The following is a 15,356-nucleotide window of genomic DNA, read 5'->3' on the forward strand; positions in this document are numbered from 1 at the left end:
CCCTGGGCAGATATCCCCAGCCCCTGGGCAGATATCCCCGACCCCTGGGCAGATATCCCCAGCCCCTGGGCAGATATCCCCAGCCCCTGGGCAGATATCCCCGGCCCCTGGGCAGATATCCCCGGCCCCTGGGCAGATATCCCCGGCCCCTGGGGCAGATATCCCCAGCCCCTGGGCAGATATCCCCGGCCCCTGGGGCAGCTTCTTAAATGTGATCCCAGATATCCCCGGCCCGGGGCAGCTTCTCAGATGTGATCCCAGATATCCCCGGCCCCTGGGGCAGCTTCTCAAATGTGATCCCAGATATCCCCGGCCCCTGGGGCAGCTTCTCAAATGTGATCCCAGATATCCCCGGCCCCTGGGGCAGCTTCTCAAATGTAATCCCAGATATCCCCGGCCCGGGGCAGCTTCTCAAATGTGATCCACTTTCCTGGTTTCCCCTCCGAAAATGGAACAACTTTCAAAGACTTAAGAACATGTATCACTAACCTTAAAAGTGATCACACCTTCAACCCAGTTATAACTTGGAAACTAGCACAACATAGAGACTAGAGCGTCAGTCAAGCTGTTGCCTTCGAGTCTCAGAAGCGCATCTAGAAGCACTACCAGCTGGGGATTTGGTTTTCAGGACAAGGACTGGAGTCAGGCTCTACATGTGCCAGGCAACTGCCGTACCACTGAGCTGCATTGCATTGCCAGCCCTCTTTTTGTGTGTGTGTGTTTTTTTTTAATTTAATTTTTTAATTTAAATTTTAAATTTTATTTATTAATTTTAATTTTAACTTTAAGAGTCTGAGCTGGGTAGGATGGTACATACCTTTAACCCCATCACTTGGAAGGCAGAGACAGGCAAGTATTTATTAGGAGGTCAAAAACAGCCTGGTCTACGCAGTGAGTTCCAGGTCAGATAAGATTACATAGAGATCTTCCTGTCTCAAAAACAAACACAACTAACCAACCCCCTCCTCTTCCCACCTCCTCCCCCCCCCCACAAAAAAAAATCAGACATGGTCTGATTAGACTGGTTAGCCTTGAACTCACTTTGTAGTTCAAGCTTTTAACTTTCGGTTCTCCTTCTCCGCCTTCTGAGCAGCTGGGATTTGCAGGCCTGTCCCGAAGGCCCCAGCCAGTCCTACATTTTTGTAAAAGAGGCTCCATAGAGTCAGAAAGATGCCCAGGTGTGGACAGGCCATGAGTCAGTGGCTCTGCCCAGCAGCTGACCCAGCTCAGGTATGCTCTGGCCATACCCTAAAGGAGCTGATCAGGGGCCAAAGACCCACAGAGGACAATGTGACATTCACACACTACCCATGTGGTTTGGGTATTATTAAACAATATTGACATTATTAAACACCAAACCTAAAAATTAGGCCTTAAAAAGCATTTAAAGGTCCAAAAAAGCGCTTAAAATACATGTAAATTGAAGGAGCAGGTGGTCTAGCTCAGTAAGAACAGTGCTGGACTAGCACACACACACATACTAGCATGCACATGCATACATGTGCACACACACACTAATATGCACCCTCATGTGTGCATATATACACGCACATGCCTAGGCACATGCACACACTAATATGCACACACATGTGCATGCAGACACACATATACTAATATGCACACACATGTGCATGAACACACATACACAAAAGGGAAATAAGAAAGTAACAAAATGAATATATGATCAAAATACATCACATGCATGCATGCATGAAAAAGAACATACTTGAAGCCTATTTTGTATTTCTTTCATTACATTATTTACTGTATGTGTGTGTGTCACAGCATGTGTATGGAAGTCAGAAGACAAACCGTGGGAGTTGATTCTCACGTCTACTAAGTGGCTTCCCCAGGACTGAACTCAGGTGGCAAGCCCCTTTACCAACTGAGCCATATATATATATATATATATATATATATATATATATATATATATATATATATAAGTGTGGTGGTACCACTTATAATCCTAGCACTTGGGAAGTTGAGGCAGGAGGATGACAAGTTTGAGGGGAGCCTGGGATACAGAGAAAGGCCATGTCTCAAAATTAAAAGGAAAAAACAACCCCAAAACCTAGGTTTGATCCCTAGTACTGTAATTTTTTAAAGCTATAACACAAGGATCTATAACTATTAAAATGCATATATATATGTATACAAATATGCAAAAAATTAAAAACAGCCAGGCGTGGTGGCAGACGCCTTTAATCCCAGCACTCGGGAGGCAGAGGCAGGTGGATTTCTGAGATCGAGGCCAGCCTGGTCTACAAAGTGAGTTCCAGGACAGCCAGGGCTACACAGAGAAACCCTGTTTCGAAAAACCAAAAATAAATAAATAAATAAATTAATTAATTAAAAAAAATAAAAACAAGTATGCAAAAAATGTTAGATTATCTGAGATCAGCTTTTTAATTAAATTTTAATCCTCAATAATTTTTCATATTTTTTGTTTCTACAATTGTAATGTAGTGCTTATATGACCAGAAAACATATAAATGTATGTGTAGGGGGCTGGAGAGATGGCTCAGTGCTCTAAAGCACTGACTGCTCTTCCAGAGCCCCTGAGTTCAATTCCCAGCAACCACATGGTGGCTCACAACCATCTGTAATGAGATCTGATGCCCGCTTCTGGTGTGTCTGAAGACAGCCACAGTGTACTCATATACATAAAATCAATAAATCAATCTTTTTTAAAAATAAAATAAAATAAATGTATATATGTACATATATATATACATACACACAAGCACATAAAACTCTGTGTCAGAGACTCTGGGTAGGTTCTTTTCCATTACTTTTACTCTCTTTCTCCCTTTCTCTTTTTTCTCTCTTCCTTTGTGTATACGATGGAGGACACATCCATGTTGTAGTGCCCACGTGGAGGGCAGAGGATAACTTGTAGAAGTTGTCTCTTTCCTTTCACTGTATGGGTTCCAGAGATAAGACTCAGGTCGGCAGACGGGGTGACGAGCGTCTTTATCTCCTGAGCTGTCTGGCTGTCCCCGGACTGATTTAACTTTAACGAAGAACCGCCTGCTTGACTGCAGAGCTATCCTGAGTGAGCAGGGGTTCTCACCAAAAATTACACTCCCGTGATGAACAACTCTCTTCTCTTGTCATTGTCCCCATGGCTGCTCAAAGCCCCCCACCTAGGGGCTGGAGAGACGGCTCAGCAGTTAAGAGCACTGACTGTTCTTCCAGAGGTCCTGAGTTCAATTCCCAGCAACCACATGGTAGCTCACAACCATCTGTAATGAGATCTGATACCCTCTTCTGGTGTGTCTGAAGATAGCTACAGTGTACACATATAAATAAAACTAAATCTTTAAAAAAAAAAAAAGCCCCACATAAACCTAAATGAATTTGGAGGCTGAGTACTTCGTCTTACTTTGTAACCGATCTCATGTAGCTCAGGCCGGCCACTGACTTGCTATGTGGTAGGTTTGATGCTGAAGTCTTGATCTTTCTGCCTCTGCCTTTCAAGAATCAGATTCCAGTCATGGGCTCCCACATTGGATCTACCTCTCACCCCTGACCTGGGCACCCCTGTGCACACAAGAACATTCTTATTCTTAGCCTTAGAAATAAAAAGCCAGGAGCGAACCTGGTAAATACATTAGGTTTTTCTTACTCTTGTCAGATCAGCTAGTTAGGAAGGAAACACAAGAACTCTAGGACTAAGAAAATTTTGGGGATGAATGAAGCCACTGTAGGTCAGAGGGATGTCACTTTTGAGAGGTATTCGTTGTTGTTGTTTTGTTTGTTTTGTTTTGTTTTTTTTGTTTTCAATGTTCTATGCAGCGAATCAGGCATTTGGTGCAATGTTTCCAATAGTTCTCACTTATAGCTTACATGCTATTTCTTTTGTATAAAACAAAGGGTCCTAGTGAGAGCCAGGACCTGCAGTGAGAGTGGAGTGAAAGGAGGCAAGCTTCAGCCCAGTGCTGTTTCATTTAAAAATGAATACACTGTGTTAGGAAGCCAAACCTGGAGCGATGAGAACTAAATCATAGATGCCTGCTCCTGGAATCTGGCTTAACAGATTTGAACTTCATCAATGATCAACCTATTGACCATAGATGGGTGACAAGGGGGGGGGGGATGTTAGCAATGCCACTAAATGGTGAACACCAACCAGCATTTATTTCTGCTTTTAGGTAGGAAAAACTTCGACCCTGCCAGAATGCCAGGTAAGGCCATTTCCTCTTTTCCCTGAGAACTGGTCTCAGCCTTGCAGAGTGCATTAGCATGGGATGATATTCAAAGGTTTCCCTTTAGCAGTGGGCCAGTCACATCCACAGCTTTTTCTGCAGAAGACCATAGATCGTAGAAGCTGTGCCCAGTCAGCCTTCCCAGGCCGCTGGAGCACTGGCTCTGACACATGCTCAGGGATGGGTCGCTGGAACCTGGTTGCAGCGGAGACAGGCCTTCCTGAACTAATGTTGCTCTGTAGAAACTCCGCCTCTGAGACCAGCTAAGCGCACAGGCTCACAGCCGTTAGCTGGGACCTGTGAGTAACAAAACACACTACTTACTCTGCTGGTACAGGCACAGCTCTGTGGGGTGCCACTCACTCTGGTTTGCTGTGGATGTGCACTGTGAGGGCTCATGGAGCTAGAGCTGTGCCATCAAAAGCCCAAGGCCACAGTGCGGTAGAGTGCTGTCAAGAGCTCATGACACAGAGGCAACCAGAGCTCATGGAAGCTCAAGACAGGGTTTCTCTGTGTAGCCCTGGCTGTCCTGGAACTCACTCTGTAGACCAGGCTGGCCCCGAACTTAGAAATCTGCCTGCCTCTGCCTCCCGAGTGCTGGGATTAAAGGCGTGCACCACTATGCTCGGCGGAAGCTCTTTTCTTACTTAGGAAAGAAAATTCCAGGACTTTCCCTACTTCCTGATAAGCAATGGTTGGCACACTAGAAGGCAAAAAATGCCAACGTGAGGCCAGAAAGAATCTCGCACCCAATCACGTGACAGAATGACCTGCTCTTTCCTGTTTCTTCCCCACTGCCTGCATTCCCTCGGTGTTTTCCACAATGGTTACTATGACAGATGGTCCTGCTTTTCAGAGCAGACAATAAAAGTACGTATTTAAAAAAAAAAAAAAAAAAGTATAAGCTGGGCATGGTGGCGCAGGCCTTTAATCCCAGCACTCGGGAGGCAGAGGCAGGCGGATTTCTGAGTTCGAGGCCAGCCTGGTCTACAGAGTGAGTTCCAAGACAGCCAGGGCTATACAGAGAAACCCTGTCTCGAAAAACCAAATATATATATATATATATATATATATATATATATGAAGGTGCTGGGCTGTGGTGGCTCATGCCTTTCGTCCTCATGCTCAGGAGGCAGAAGCAGGTGGATCTCTGTGAGTTTGAGGCTAGCCTGGTCTGCCAGGACAGCCAGGGCTACACAGAGAAACCCTGTCTTGAAAAAGAAAACAAAATATATAAGGGGGTAGCTGAGGGTAAGCATTGTGGTCAGAGATGTGAGCTGTGACTCTGGCAAGGCTCCTCAGAAGTTCCTCAGCACTTTATGCTGCTGGGGACGGTGGAACACAAGAGGGCACATTTTATCAGACAGTGCTGAGCAGTCATGATGCCTCTGTGCCTCAGAACTGCCATCTTTCGAATGTGACCACCCTTGTTGCAAGTAACCTCATGAGAGTAGGACAAAACCACAACCCAGTGTTTCATATCCTTCCCCTTGGGATCAGATAGTGACCTAAAAGATTTTTTTCTGTAGATTTTGTTAATTATGGGCATGGTCATCTGTTAATATATTTAATTATTCTTTTAATTATTTGATGGACTAAGCCTAGGGCTATGCATGCTATGTGAGTACTCTACAATGTTAAGCTACATTCCCAATCAATTTAGCATGTGCGAAATTACATCCATCATTCTGACCTTTGCAGACACTGCTGTTTATTTAAACAGCAGGCCATGCATAAGCCACACAGTCAGTGTTAACTCATAGAACATGGACCCAGAAAGCAGGACCAGCGACTCTTTGGTCCTGATGCAGACCAGCATTGATAATAGAGTGGGCACACCTCATTCCCTACATCACTTCCTGCCTTTGCGCTGTGCCCTCTTCGGGGTCTTCAGAGTGTAAGTCTGTATCTGTCTGAAACGAAGCCTCCAAGCTGAGCTCTCTATAGACTGCCTGTGTCCCCTCTGCCGCCTCTAAGCTGAGCTCTCTATAGACTGCCTGTGTCCCCTCTGCCGCCTCCAAGCTGAGCTCTCTATAGACTGCCTGTGTTCGCGGCCCCCTCTGCCGCCTGCCTCGGGTAACTTGGTGTCAATTACTTCACTTTTTTGAGCCCCTCCCATCCTAAAGTACAGATGCTTCCACAGTTTAGGACTGAGGAAAATCTGATGATACAAACTATCGGATGTATCACACAGTAGTAAAAGAGTAAAATCTGCCACCTTTATTCATTGAAAATTGGTTTGTTTTTTGTTTTTTGTTTTTCATTTAGACAGTAAAGAGCTACAAACAGAGGAAAACCCTCTCCTGCCGGATGAAAAGCCTGGTAATTTTCCATTGGGGGGTGGAGGCCCATGGAATTCTAAGTTCCTTACAGTCATCATTCAGATAGCTCAGGGACTGGGGGAAGACATCTGACCTATACTTCTCATCTTGATGTTAGAAGCAGGAGTTGGGGGTGGGGGGAAGATGAGGTGACGACACCACACACACACACACGCACGCACGCACACACACACACTTGCTGAGAACTCCATTCTGTATGCGCAGGCTGCTAGAAAAGGGTAGGTGGCTTGATACTGGTCAGGAGCATCCAGCTGCACTTCCAGAACAATCAGGAACTGTAGGGAGTCTGTAGACACAAGAACATACTATGGAGGGCAGGAATGAGAGCATGTGGGACCAGTCCTGTGTCAGCACGCCCTTGCTTTCTCACTAGGCTGGGGACAATGCCTTGTGCCCCTCCTGGAAAGCTTTCAGAGGCTGGCCTCATTTAACCCAGCAAGCTAGATATTGTCCTTGCAGAGCTCGATTAAGGCCTGATGAGCATAAAAAGAGAGCCAGATTGACACCCATCTATTCTGGACTCCTAGAATCAGCAAATGAAAACTGAGAATGTCAGTTTCCCAAGGCTAGCCAGACACCTGGGAGCAGAGGTTCAAAGGCAGATACAGATCATCACATGGATTGACTACCTCTTACTCCCGCCTGCCACCCTAGGCAGGGCAGATGGTGGGAGCGGTCTCCTTGAGGTGCCAGCTCTGCCTGAGAGGACTTTAGGAAGATGACACGGGCTTTTGTGATATGCCAGTGCTCAGTAAGAGAAAGACAGGCGGTTTGTGCTTAGCAGTCTGAGTTTAGTACACAGAAAAAAAGCTTTTTGGTAAACAAACTTCACATTTAATGAAAACACACATTCAAGGGGGCAGTTTTTCAGTCTGGGTAAACTATATAAAGCAGTAACTCGGAATTTCTTTATGTTGTAAAAGATAGAAGTCAAGGAAAGGCCAACAATCCTAGTAAGAAATGCCTTCTTTTCTTTGAAGAATGCTCTGAAATATAAAAATACCAAGCTAATTCCTTTTCTCACTAAAAGGTGACGTTGCATGCATTTGAGGCATCTTACCAGTGCACTAACATTCTGACACGTGTGTGGATGTGATCAGGGCATGCTTCTTTTAAAGATTTATTTATCTTACGTATATGAGTGCTCTGTCTTCAAGCACACCAGAGGAGGGAATCTGATTCTATTACAGATGGTTGTGAGCTGCCATCTGGTTGCTGGGGTTTGAACTCAGGACCTCTGGAAGAGCAGCGAGAGTTCCTAACCACTGAGCCATCTCTCCAGCCCCCTGCCCCCCCCCTGTTTCCTTTAAATGATTAACTCTCTAGAGACTGCATTTAGAACATTTTCAGTTCTCCCAAGCTATCCTTTTTCAAAATGTTTCATTAAGCCTTTATAACACCCTGAAAAGGCAGTAAGATGCACCTATGAAGGAATCAGCTTGTTCCGATATTCTTATATTTCAGTTATATGTCTTGATGCATAAACGCTAAATTAATAGACAGAATCTATATGAAAATTTGGGTTAAGGGCATACATGAAACTAGTCCATATAAGACCAAAGAGAAGCAGCAGCAGACAGTAGATAAACTGTCTAGTGTTAACTGAAACTTTCAGAATATCCTTGGTCTATATGGCAAACTGCTCCAGGTTGTATGAACACTGAAAGCGATTTTTGTTTGTGTGTCTGGCAGCACACTTGAAAACTGCAGAGGGTAAACGTCCGTGCTGCACTGTCTAAGGCTACCCCAAGCATTTCAAATCTAGTTCCTAACAGTAAAAAAAAGAAAAAAAAAAAAAAGAAAGAAAGAAAAAAGAAAAAAAGGAAAAGAAAAGGAAAGGAAAGAAAAAAGAAAGGTTCCTTAAGTGTAGGAGTCAGCTCACATAGGGCCCGAGTTCAACCATTGGAATCCATTGTCAGGGCCTGTACCCACCCTGGACAATCTCAGGACTGCTTCTCAGTGCAGTACTGCCCACTGTGAACCACGTCTGCCACAGCATCCCGAGGCTGGAGAGACCTGCCTCTTCACCTCTAGCCACATGACCGACATGAAAATCTAGACAACTCACTGCTGCTTCTCTGGCTTCCTGTACGAACCCTGACTGGTTATCCCGGTTGGAGGAACCCCCAGAGACCTCCCCCTTCCCCATGCAGTCTGCTTAGACAAGGTGCAAGTTACCCGAGTCCAAAGCAATATAACCAGCCACCCGGACAGCCCTGCTGGCCCAGGAAAGGGACCCAACTTCCTCCAAAGCCCTGGACATGGGGAAGCAACACGAACCCCACCCCCACCCCATCTATGGCTAGGTTCAGTGTTTTAAGGTACAGTCAGATCCAGCCCGTTCCTGCTGATTACTGGCAGCACTATGAATGAGCACAAGCACTCTCTTGGTTTGAAACCAGACACTGAGCTAAACTTTACATTGTATGATCTAGCAAATGGAAAGAGAATTGGGAAGAAATTCTGGTGTGCCTGAATGAAAAATAATTGTCTTGCCTGCCTGCATAAATTTAACACACACACACACACACACACACACACTCACACATGTGAATTCTGAGAAAAAAAAAAAAAAAAGACCTAAGACAGTGAGCCCTGATGAAACACCTGGAAGTGTAGCCTGAAACCCTGAAGCCGCATGTGTGTGTGACAACTGCCTGGCTGAGTGTGTCTCAGGCTTCTCCCCTGGGCTGTTGCTGCTCACACAGCTGCACTGCCTGCTCCAGGTGCACGATACCCAGTACAGACCTGAGTGCTGGGCCCACGACTGTGTTCTTTTCAACAGCTCCAGGTCCGGTTCCAGGTCCGAAGTCCCATCCCTCTGCATCCTCTGGCAATACACTCCTTCCGTCAGTCACAGCATCCGCCGTTCTACTCGTCGCTTCTGCTGTAAACTTCATCGAGCTATAGCTTGAAAGGCTGTCTTAATCTTTATCTGAAAGATGCTATGGGGATCCCACAGGAGGTCAAGAGAAAAGAATGTAGCTTTTCTTGGACAGACTTCACTGTATAAAAGAACTGTATATTTGTTCCTTGTTTTACAATTTGAAAAGCTGGTCCAGATAGTATCATAGAATTAACTTTTCATTTCTGTATTAATTTTAGGACTGCAAAAATCCCAAAGCTGTATACTTTTGATCGGATTCAATAAAAACTTTAAGTTTACTAAATGTTTTCCTGTAGAGTTTCCAAATATTAAAAGTCTATTATTAATGTTATTGATTAACATGAATTTACTGCCAGAATCAACAGGTGAAGAATCAGACTTCAAATAAACGGGCCGACTGGGCGGTCCCACTTGCTTCAGGAAAGCTGTTACTTTGCTTCTGGACGTTTCTGTCTTTTGTCTTTCCTCCTCATCAAATGAACTCAGCAGGACCAGCCACCGCTCCATTATACTAGCCATATCTAAACGTGGTACCCGAGTGGGAAGATGAGCTCCCTCATCAGCCACCCGCCCTGAGTAAGTGCTCAGGTGTCTACACCTTTAGAAACCCCTTTCTGCACTTGCACTTGGCTCCAAAGAAGAGAACAGGCCTATCTTCTGAGCCAAACTCATGCAAAGAAAAAAAGCCACTGGAATACAGCAAGCAGGGAAGTAAGATTCAAAACAAGAGAAGCCAAGCCCAGGGGAGAGTGATGTTATTCCTAGCAGTTGTACTTCCTCTATTCTTTACAATGTAACCTCTTCTGCATCACGATTCTACACACTCACACTCCCTCTCTACACCCCATGTTAATACGGCAGGATGCACGGTCTCTCATTAACACCCCTCGGTGTAAGCCGAAGTAACCCACAGAAGCACAAACATAACTTGTCGTGGTTTGGAGAGGTGCCGACAAGCTGAAACCCAGGTACATTTTGCAGTCAGAAGTTGTACTTAAAACTGGCACTGTGGGAGAATCTCATGATGCTGTTGGACTCGGCCAGTGTTTTCAGATGCTAAGAAATGGGGGAAGTCTTCACCCTGGATGACGACTTCCAATTCTTAACCCCTAGTCAAATATGTCAGCACTGACAAATCTTTAAAGAAAACACCAGACAGAATTACATAAAGTTACAAATTAACAATTTATTTTAAGGATTTCATTTTTAGAAATAAAAATTTAAAACAAAACAAAACAGCTTGCAAAAGTGGTGATTTTGTTATATCCTAACCGGTTAGGTATTTTCTGTAAGTTCTAAATAAGTAAAATAATATAAAAATATATTTTTAAGTCTTTCTAGAACAAAAGGAAAACCACACAAATCATTAAATACTTTGGGATTTTCTTTACTCCCCATAGCTTATTTCACAGATATAAAAGCTGAAACGCATTTATACCCTGAAGCACAGCCTCCAACAGGCATGGAATCACAGTTTGTTGTGTTACGTGGGCAGTGGCTCTGTCGCGCTCTGTGCTATGGAGAGGAGAATGGAGAATAACCATCAGGCTCTGTGACTATGCTTAACGCTGTTATAAAATGAACAACAGTGTATATGCTTTGGGTAATACTTTTTAAAAAGTAAATACAGCTTTTAGATATAAACTTTTAAAGATTCTCTTTGAAGGGCTTTGTGGTGACCATTTCAGATTTAATGTACAGTAATCTCTGAGGAGCCTTAGACATCCCCGTGAGGAAAAGGATCCTTTTTCCTGTCCATGTGGTCATCGTAAAGGCTCGATGTAGCAAGGAGACGAATTTTATAAATCTCTGAAACAAGTCTGTAAATGGTCAGCTAAAGACACCGCCTCTGCTATGGATGGTCTCATTCAATCCATGCTCTACCAGTTTTATGTCTTCTAGGTCATCTTTTATGATGCTAATCAAGTGGCTAAGGCCTTCCTGTTGTTGCTTCAAATGCTAGAATGAATTAAAAAAAATAAAACATGAGCATACCGTTTTGTTAAATTGCAAGCTACTCACAATACAGGACTTAGTAACTAAAACAAGCACAGTAAGACAGCTCTGTCCACCCCTACAAGACACACCCTAAAACCAGGTAAAACCAAACAAGTGCAGATCAACAATATTGTTCAAACGCAGTCTCTGTATTTTTAGACAGAGACTTGAACTCCTGGTCCTCTGGCCTCCCGAATGCTGCATTATGGGTGTACACTATCACTGTTAATGTGGTGCTAGGGCTTGAATCCAGGCCTCCATAAATATTCAGCAAACTTTCTACAAAGTGAGCTACAACCCTAGTCCCAGCTCCTCAATTTAATACACACACAGGTCCTTCTGGATGGCGGTAAGTGCCACTGAGAGGATGTGGAGGAAGCCTGAGACTGACCCATCCTGCCACTGCCTCCATCCCAGCACTCCCACTGTCTAGACATTCCCGGGGATGCTTGGCTCCCTCCTGGAGTAACAATATATGGACCACTTTTAGTGTACAGAGATGTTATGTACTTTCATGTCGTTGGTCATCTGTCCCCATGTCACAGGAAGGGGAATCATACAATACTTGTCCTTGTGTGGCCGTGTACGTATTTCAACCCAAGTTGTTGCATGTGTGGGAATTTCCTCTACAGGAGGGAGGAACACTCCACTCTGTGTATATGTACATAGGTGTGTAAATGTCTGTGCAGATACCTGCTTGCAACTACTTGGGGTGTATATATCCAGGAGAGCCAGGTGGACATGGAAGTATGTACCTTGAATCTCAGCACTCAACTGGCAGAGACAGACTGATCTCCGTGAGTTCAAGACCAACTTAGTCTTCATAGCATGTTCTAGGTCAACCAGGGCTACACAGTGAGAACTTGTCTCTCAAAAATAAGAAGTAAATCTGCCAGACATGGCAATTCTACTTTTAATTTTTTGAGGAAGCAAGGTTTTTATACTTTTGTTACTTAAAGGTGCCTGCGGGTTGCAATCCCTCTACATTCTCATGATGAGGAGATTATTTCTGCTGTTGACCAACAGCCATCCTGATGGATACAGAGTTGTAAACTGACACTCACCTGCTTGATTTCTCGTAACAGGTCTGCATCTATGTAGTACTTTTCTTCAGATTTCACAGCTCCAAAATGATTCTGCATCCTGATCTGGGACATCAGTTCATTCAGCCGACCCTAACAGTGAGTGAGAGACAAATGCTAACAATCCCAGCTAGAGACAGTTACAGCCTCTCCTAAAGACAACGCTTCCGACCTTCTGTTCAAACTCCCAGCTCTTTGATTTGAAGCATTAATACAAGCCAAACAAACCATGGCTGAGAATTTATTTTAGGGAGTTTTAACTAATTCGAACAAATGCTTAAAAACACAACAAAATACAGAATTCCTGTGTGATGGGACAACTGTACTGACCCACCTTGAACAACCTCTGGCTGGACAGACTTAGAAGTGCTTACTTTGAACTGAGTGGGTGCATTCAGTTCCCCTTGAATAGTATCCAGCTGAACTCGCAACTGTTCTTCATCAGCCTGGATCGCATAGCCACTCTTCCTTTGGATTTCCTGTTTGATTAGGACCTATAGAAGACAGACACCAGTACTATCTAGTAGAACATTAAAAAAAAAGCCATTATGGACTTGCTGTTAAAACCACCTTGAAACTAATTCAGGGTGCTTTGCAATCCTAGCACTTGGGAGGCTAGGAGGACCACCAATCTGAGGCTAGCCTGGGAACAAGGCGAGTTCTAGGCTAGTCTATAGTCTATGCTGCATAGCTGAGAGCCTGCCTCCAACAAACAATAAAAACCTAAAACATGTTTTTAAAAAATCCAAGTGCTTTATGCTTACACTTGAATAAAGCGCCTTTACATGTATGCCTACATTCCAACTAGATTTTCATGTCATAGAAAAATACCTTTGTATAAAACATATAGTAACACAACTTAAAAAAAAAATCAATACTGTTTATAAATTTACCTGTTTTGAACCCAAATACTGAAAAAGATAAAAAAAAAAAAAATTATTTGTTTTGAGACAAGGTCTCAAGTAGCCCAAGGTGGCCTCTAGCCTGATTTGTGGATGACCTTTAACCCCTAACCTTCCTGCCCATCTCCAGTGCTAGCATCACAGGCATGCTACAGCATCTAGACTTTGTCACTTTCAATGTAAAGTTTCTAGCTTTCCAATCACTTGAGCATCTCTCCGTGTTAATATGCACCAAGCACTGGTAGAAGGCTGCCATTAGATGTGGGCTAAACAGGCGAGCGGCTCCTGAGAGGCATGGGCATTCTCTGTAGGATGAAAAAAAATCCTGAACTGTCAGACTCATGGACAATATAACCTTTAAGTGGGTTAAATATATGGTATGTGAATTACATCTCAATGAAATTGTTCAAAGAGGGGAAAAAGGAAGCTATCAATATATTTCCTCAGAAAGATTAAAGGAAGAAGAATTGGCTTTTTATTTGTTAGATAAAATTCAACAATGAAATGAGGCGCTCCTGGGTTCTCCTTACAGTCGTTAGCAGCTCTTTTTCCTGTTTTCGGAATAGTTACCAATTTCTTCAATTTGACATACATTACTTTTGGTAATTTTTATTTGCTATTTTAATCACCTATCTTTCCTAGGTTCCAAATCTGAAAAATGCATACCATCCTTTATTACTCAGGTCTTTGTGTATTTAGGTCATCTGTATTGTTTAGGTCATCACTTCTCACTGGCTTTGGCTCTCTGAGATGATTAGCATTTTGGTAGTCCTCCACGAAAGCAGCTTTCAGTCCTTCCCACTGTCCTTCTGAGTCTATCCCTGGCTTCCCGCCCTCTGTTGGCAAGCTTCTCAGTATTTCTATTTGGTATCACTGGCTTTGTGTGTGTCTCTTCAAGTCTGATGTGTGTAGCACTTGTTTTCTTGACAATTCATGATTCCAGGTTTTGTTGTTATTTCCTTCTACCTGTTAAAACTGGTAACTGGTTTTAATCATTAATACATAGTCACATGCTCTTTCCTGGCAATCAAAAATGTCCTCTACTTTCTGAAACCAGGAATGGGTAATTTTCTACCTTTTCTTGTATCCTGTTAGTAAGAAGTGAACTTTAGAATACTTTTCTCTCACCTCCCACCAAATGATCTTTCCCCCAATTTTTGGGTCTTTTTCCTACTTTACAAAACTCCTTATATGGCCTATATTTTACATAAACATCTTACAAACATTGGAGGAATCCAGTTATAACCTGTAAGGTCCTGTGGGAGAGCTCCATCAGTTTCCTCTTGTATTGGGCTATTTTGGCCATAGTTGTAGTTTGATTCTTTTGCAGTTCACTAATATCTTCAGATATGATCTGTTGAAAGAAATATAGGATACAACACTATTTAACAGACACACCCACATGTCCACTCCCAATCCTGAGATAGCCTTTCCATCCATCTCTATTTAATAGGCACACCCCACGTCCAAGCCTAATTCCAAGATAACCTTGCGACTCATCTCACAAACTATAACTACCTTTAATTCTGCATTTCATTATTTTTTAAATTCTTTCTCTTTGGACACATGTGTGTGGGTACACTAGAGTCCGGAGAAGATATTGGTTCTCCTAGAGGTAGCGTCACGGGCAGTACGTGCTCTTAACCGCTGAGCCTTATTTAGCCCCATAATTCTGGACGTTTCCTTCTCTTACATAGCAAAAAAAATAAAGTAAAAAAAATGAAAGTTTTTTATTCAAAGATTTCTTTAGAGCTTTAAGATATTAGTGATGAGGCAACATACTGTAAAAACAATAACATTTCAGAAATAAGGGACTTTGAGTACTATTTTGGGACAGAACCAATAACCAGGTCTGAATGGGAAAAGTTGAGGTCTGAGGGGCAAAGGGAATGATAAAGTCCTACAAGTGAAGACATTTTTTTTTTTTTTTTAAA

At 43.3% G+C, this 15,356-nt stretch overlaps 2 protein-coding genes across 5 annotated transcripts in view; one reads left to right on the top strand and one right to left on the bottom strand.

The window, feature by feature from the left end:
* Nucleotides 1-10,192, top strand: part of Art3 (ADP-ribosyltransferase 3) — a 45,558-nt gene extending 35,366 nt beyond the window's left edge. The window contains exons 7-10 of one of the 3 annotated variants that reach the window (XM_029545270.1): nucleotides 4,158-4,190; nucleotides 6,480-6,533; nucleotides 7,481-7,506; nucleotides 9,339-10,192. In XM_029545270.1, coding sequence (XP_029401130.1) covers nucleotides 4,158-4,190; nucleotides 6,480-6,533; nucleotides 7,481-7,506; nucleotides 9,339-9,446 — 221 coding nt within the window. In that variant the 3' untranslated portion in view covers nucleotides 9,447-10,192. Of the gene's footprint in view, nucleotides 1-4,157; nucleotides 4,191-6,479; nucleotides 6,534-7,476; nucleotides 7,507-9,338 lie in introns of all 3 variants that reach the window. The other 2 variants (XM_021211050.2, XM_021211051.2) reach the window with 2 other exon arrangements.
* A 409-nt stretch (nucleotides 10,193-10,601) lies between these two features.
* Nup54 (nucleoporin 54) overlaps nucleotides 10,602-15,356 on the bottom strand; it is a 19,264-nt gene continuing 14,509 nt past the window's right edge. The window contains exons 10-13 of one of the 2 annotated variants that reach the window (XM_029545399.1): nucleotides 14,669-14,776; nucleotides 12,895-13,014; nucleotides 12,503-12,613; nucleotides 10,602-11,399 (exon numbers count right to left, since the gene is read on the bottom strand). In XM_029545399.1, the coding sequence (XP_029401259.1) occupies nucleotides 11,271-11,399; nucleotides 12,503-12,613; nucleotides 12,895-13,014; nucleotides 14,669-14,776 (468 nt within the window). In that variant the 3' untranslated portion in view covers nucleotides 10,602-11,270. The remainder of the gene's footprint in view (nucleotides 11,400-12,502; nucleotides 12,614-12,894; nucleotides 13,015-14,668; nucleotides 14,777-15,356) is intronic. The other variant, XM_021210622.1, reaches the window with a different exon arrangement.

This window comes from Mus pahari, chromosome 13 (genome assembly GCF_900095145.1).
Source record: "Mus pahari chromosome 13, PAHARI_EIJ_v1.1, whole genome shotgun sequence".
Taxonomy (NCBI): Eukaryota; Metazoa; Chordata; class Mammalia; order Rodentia; family Muridae; genus Mus; species Mus pahari.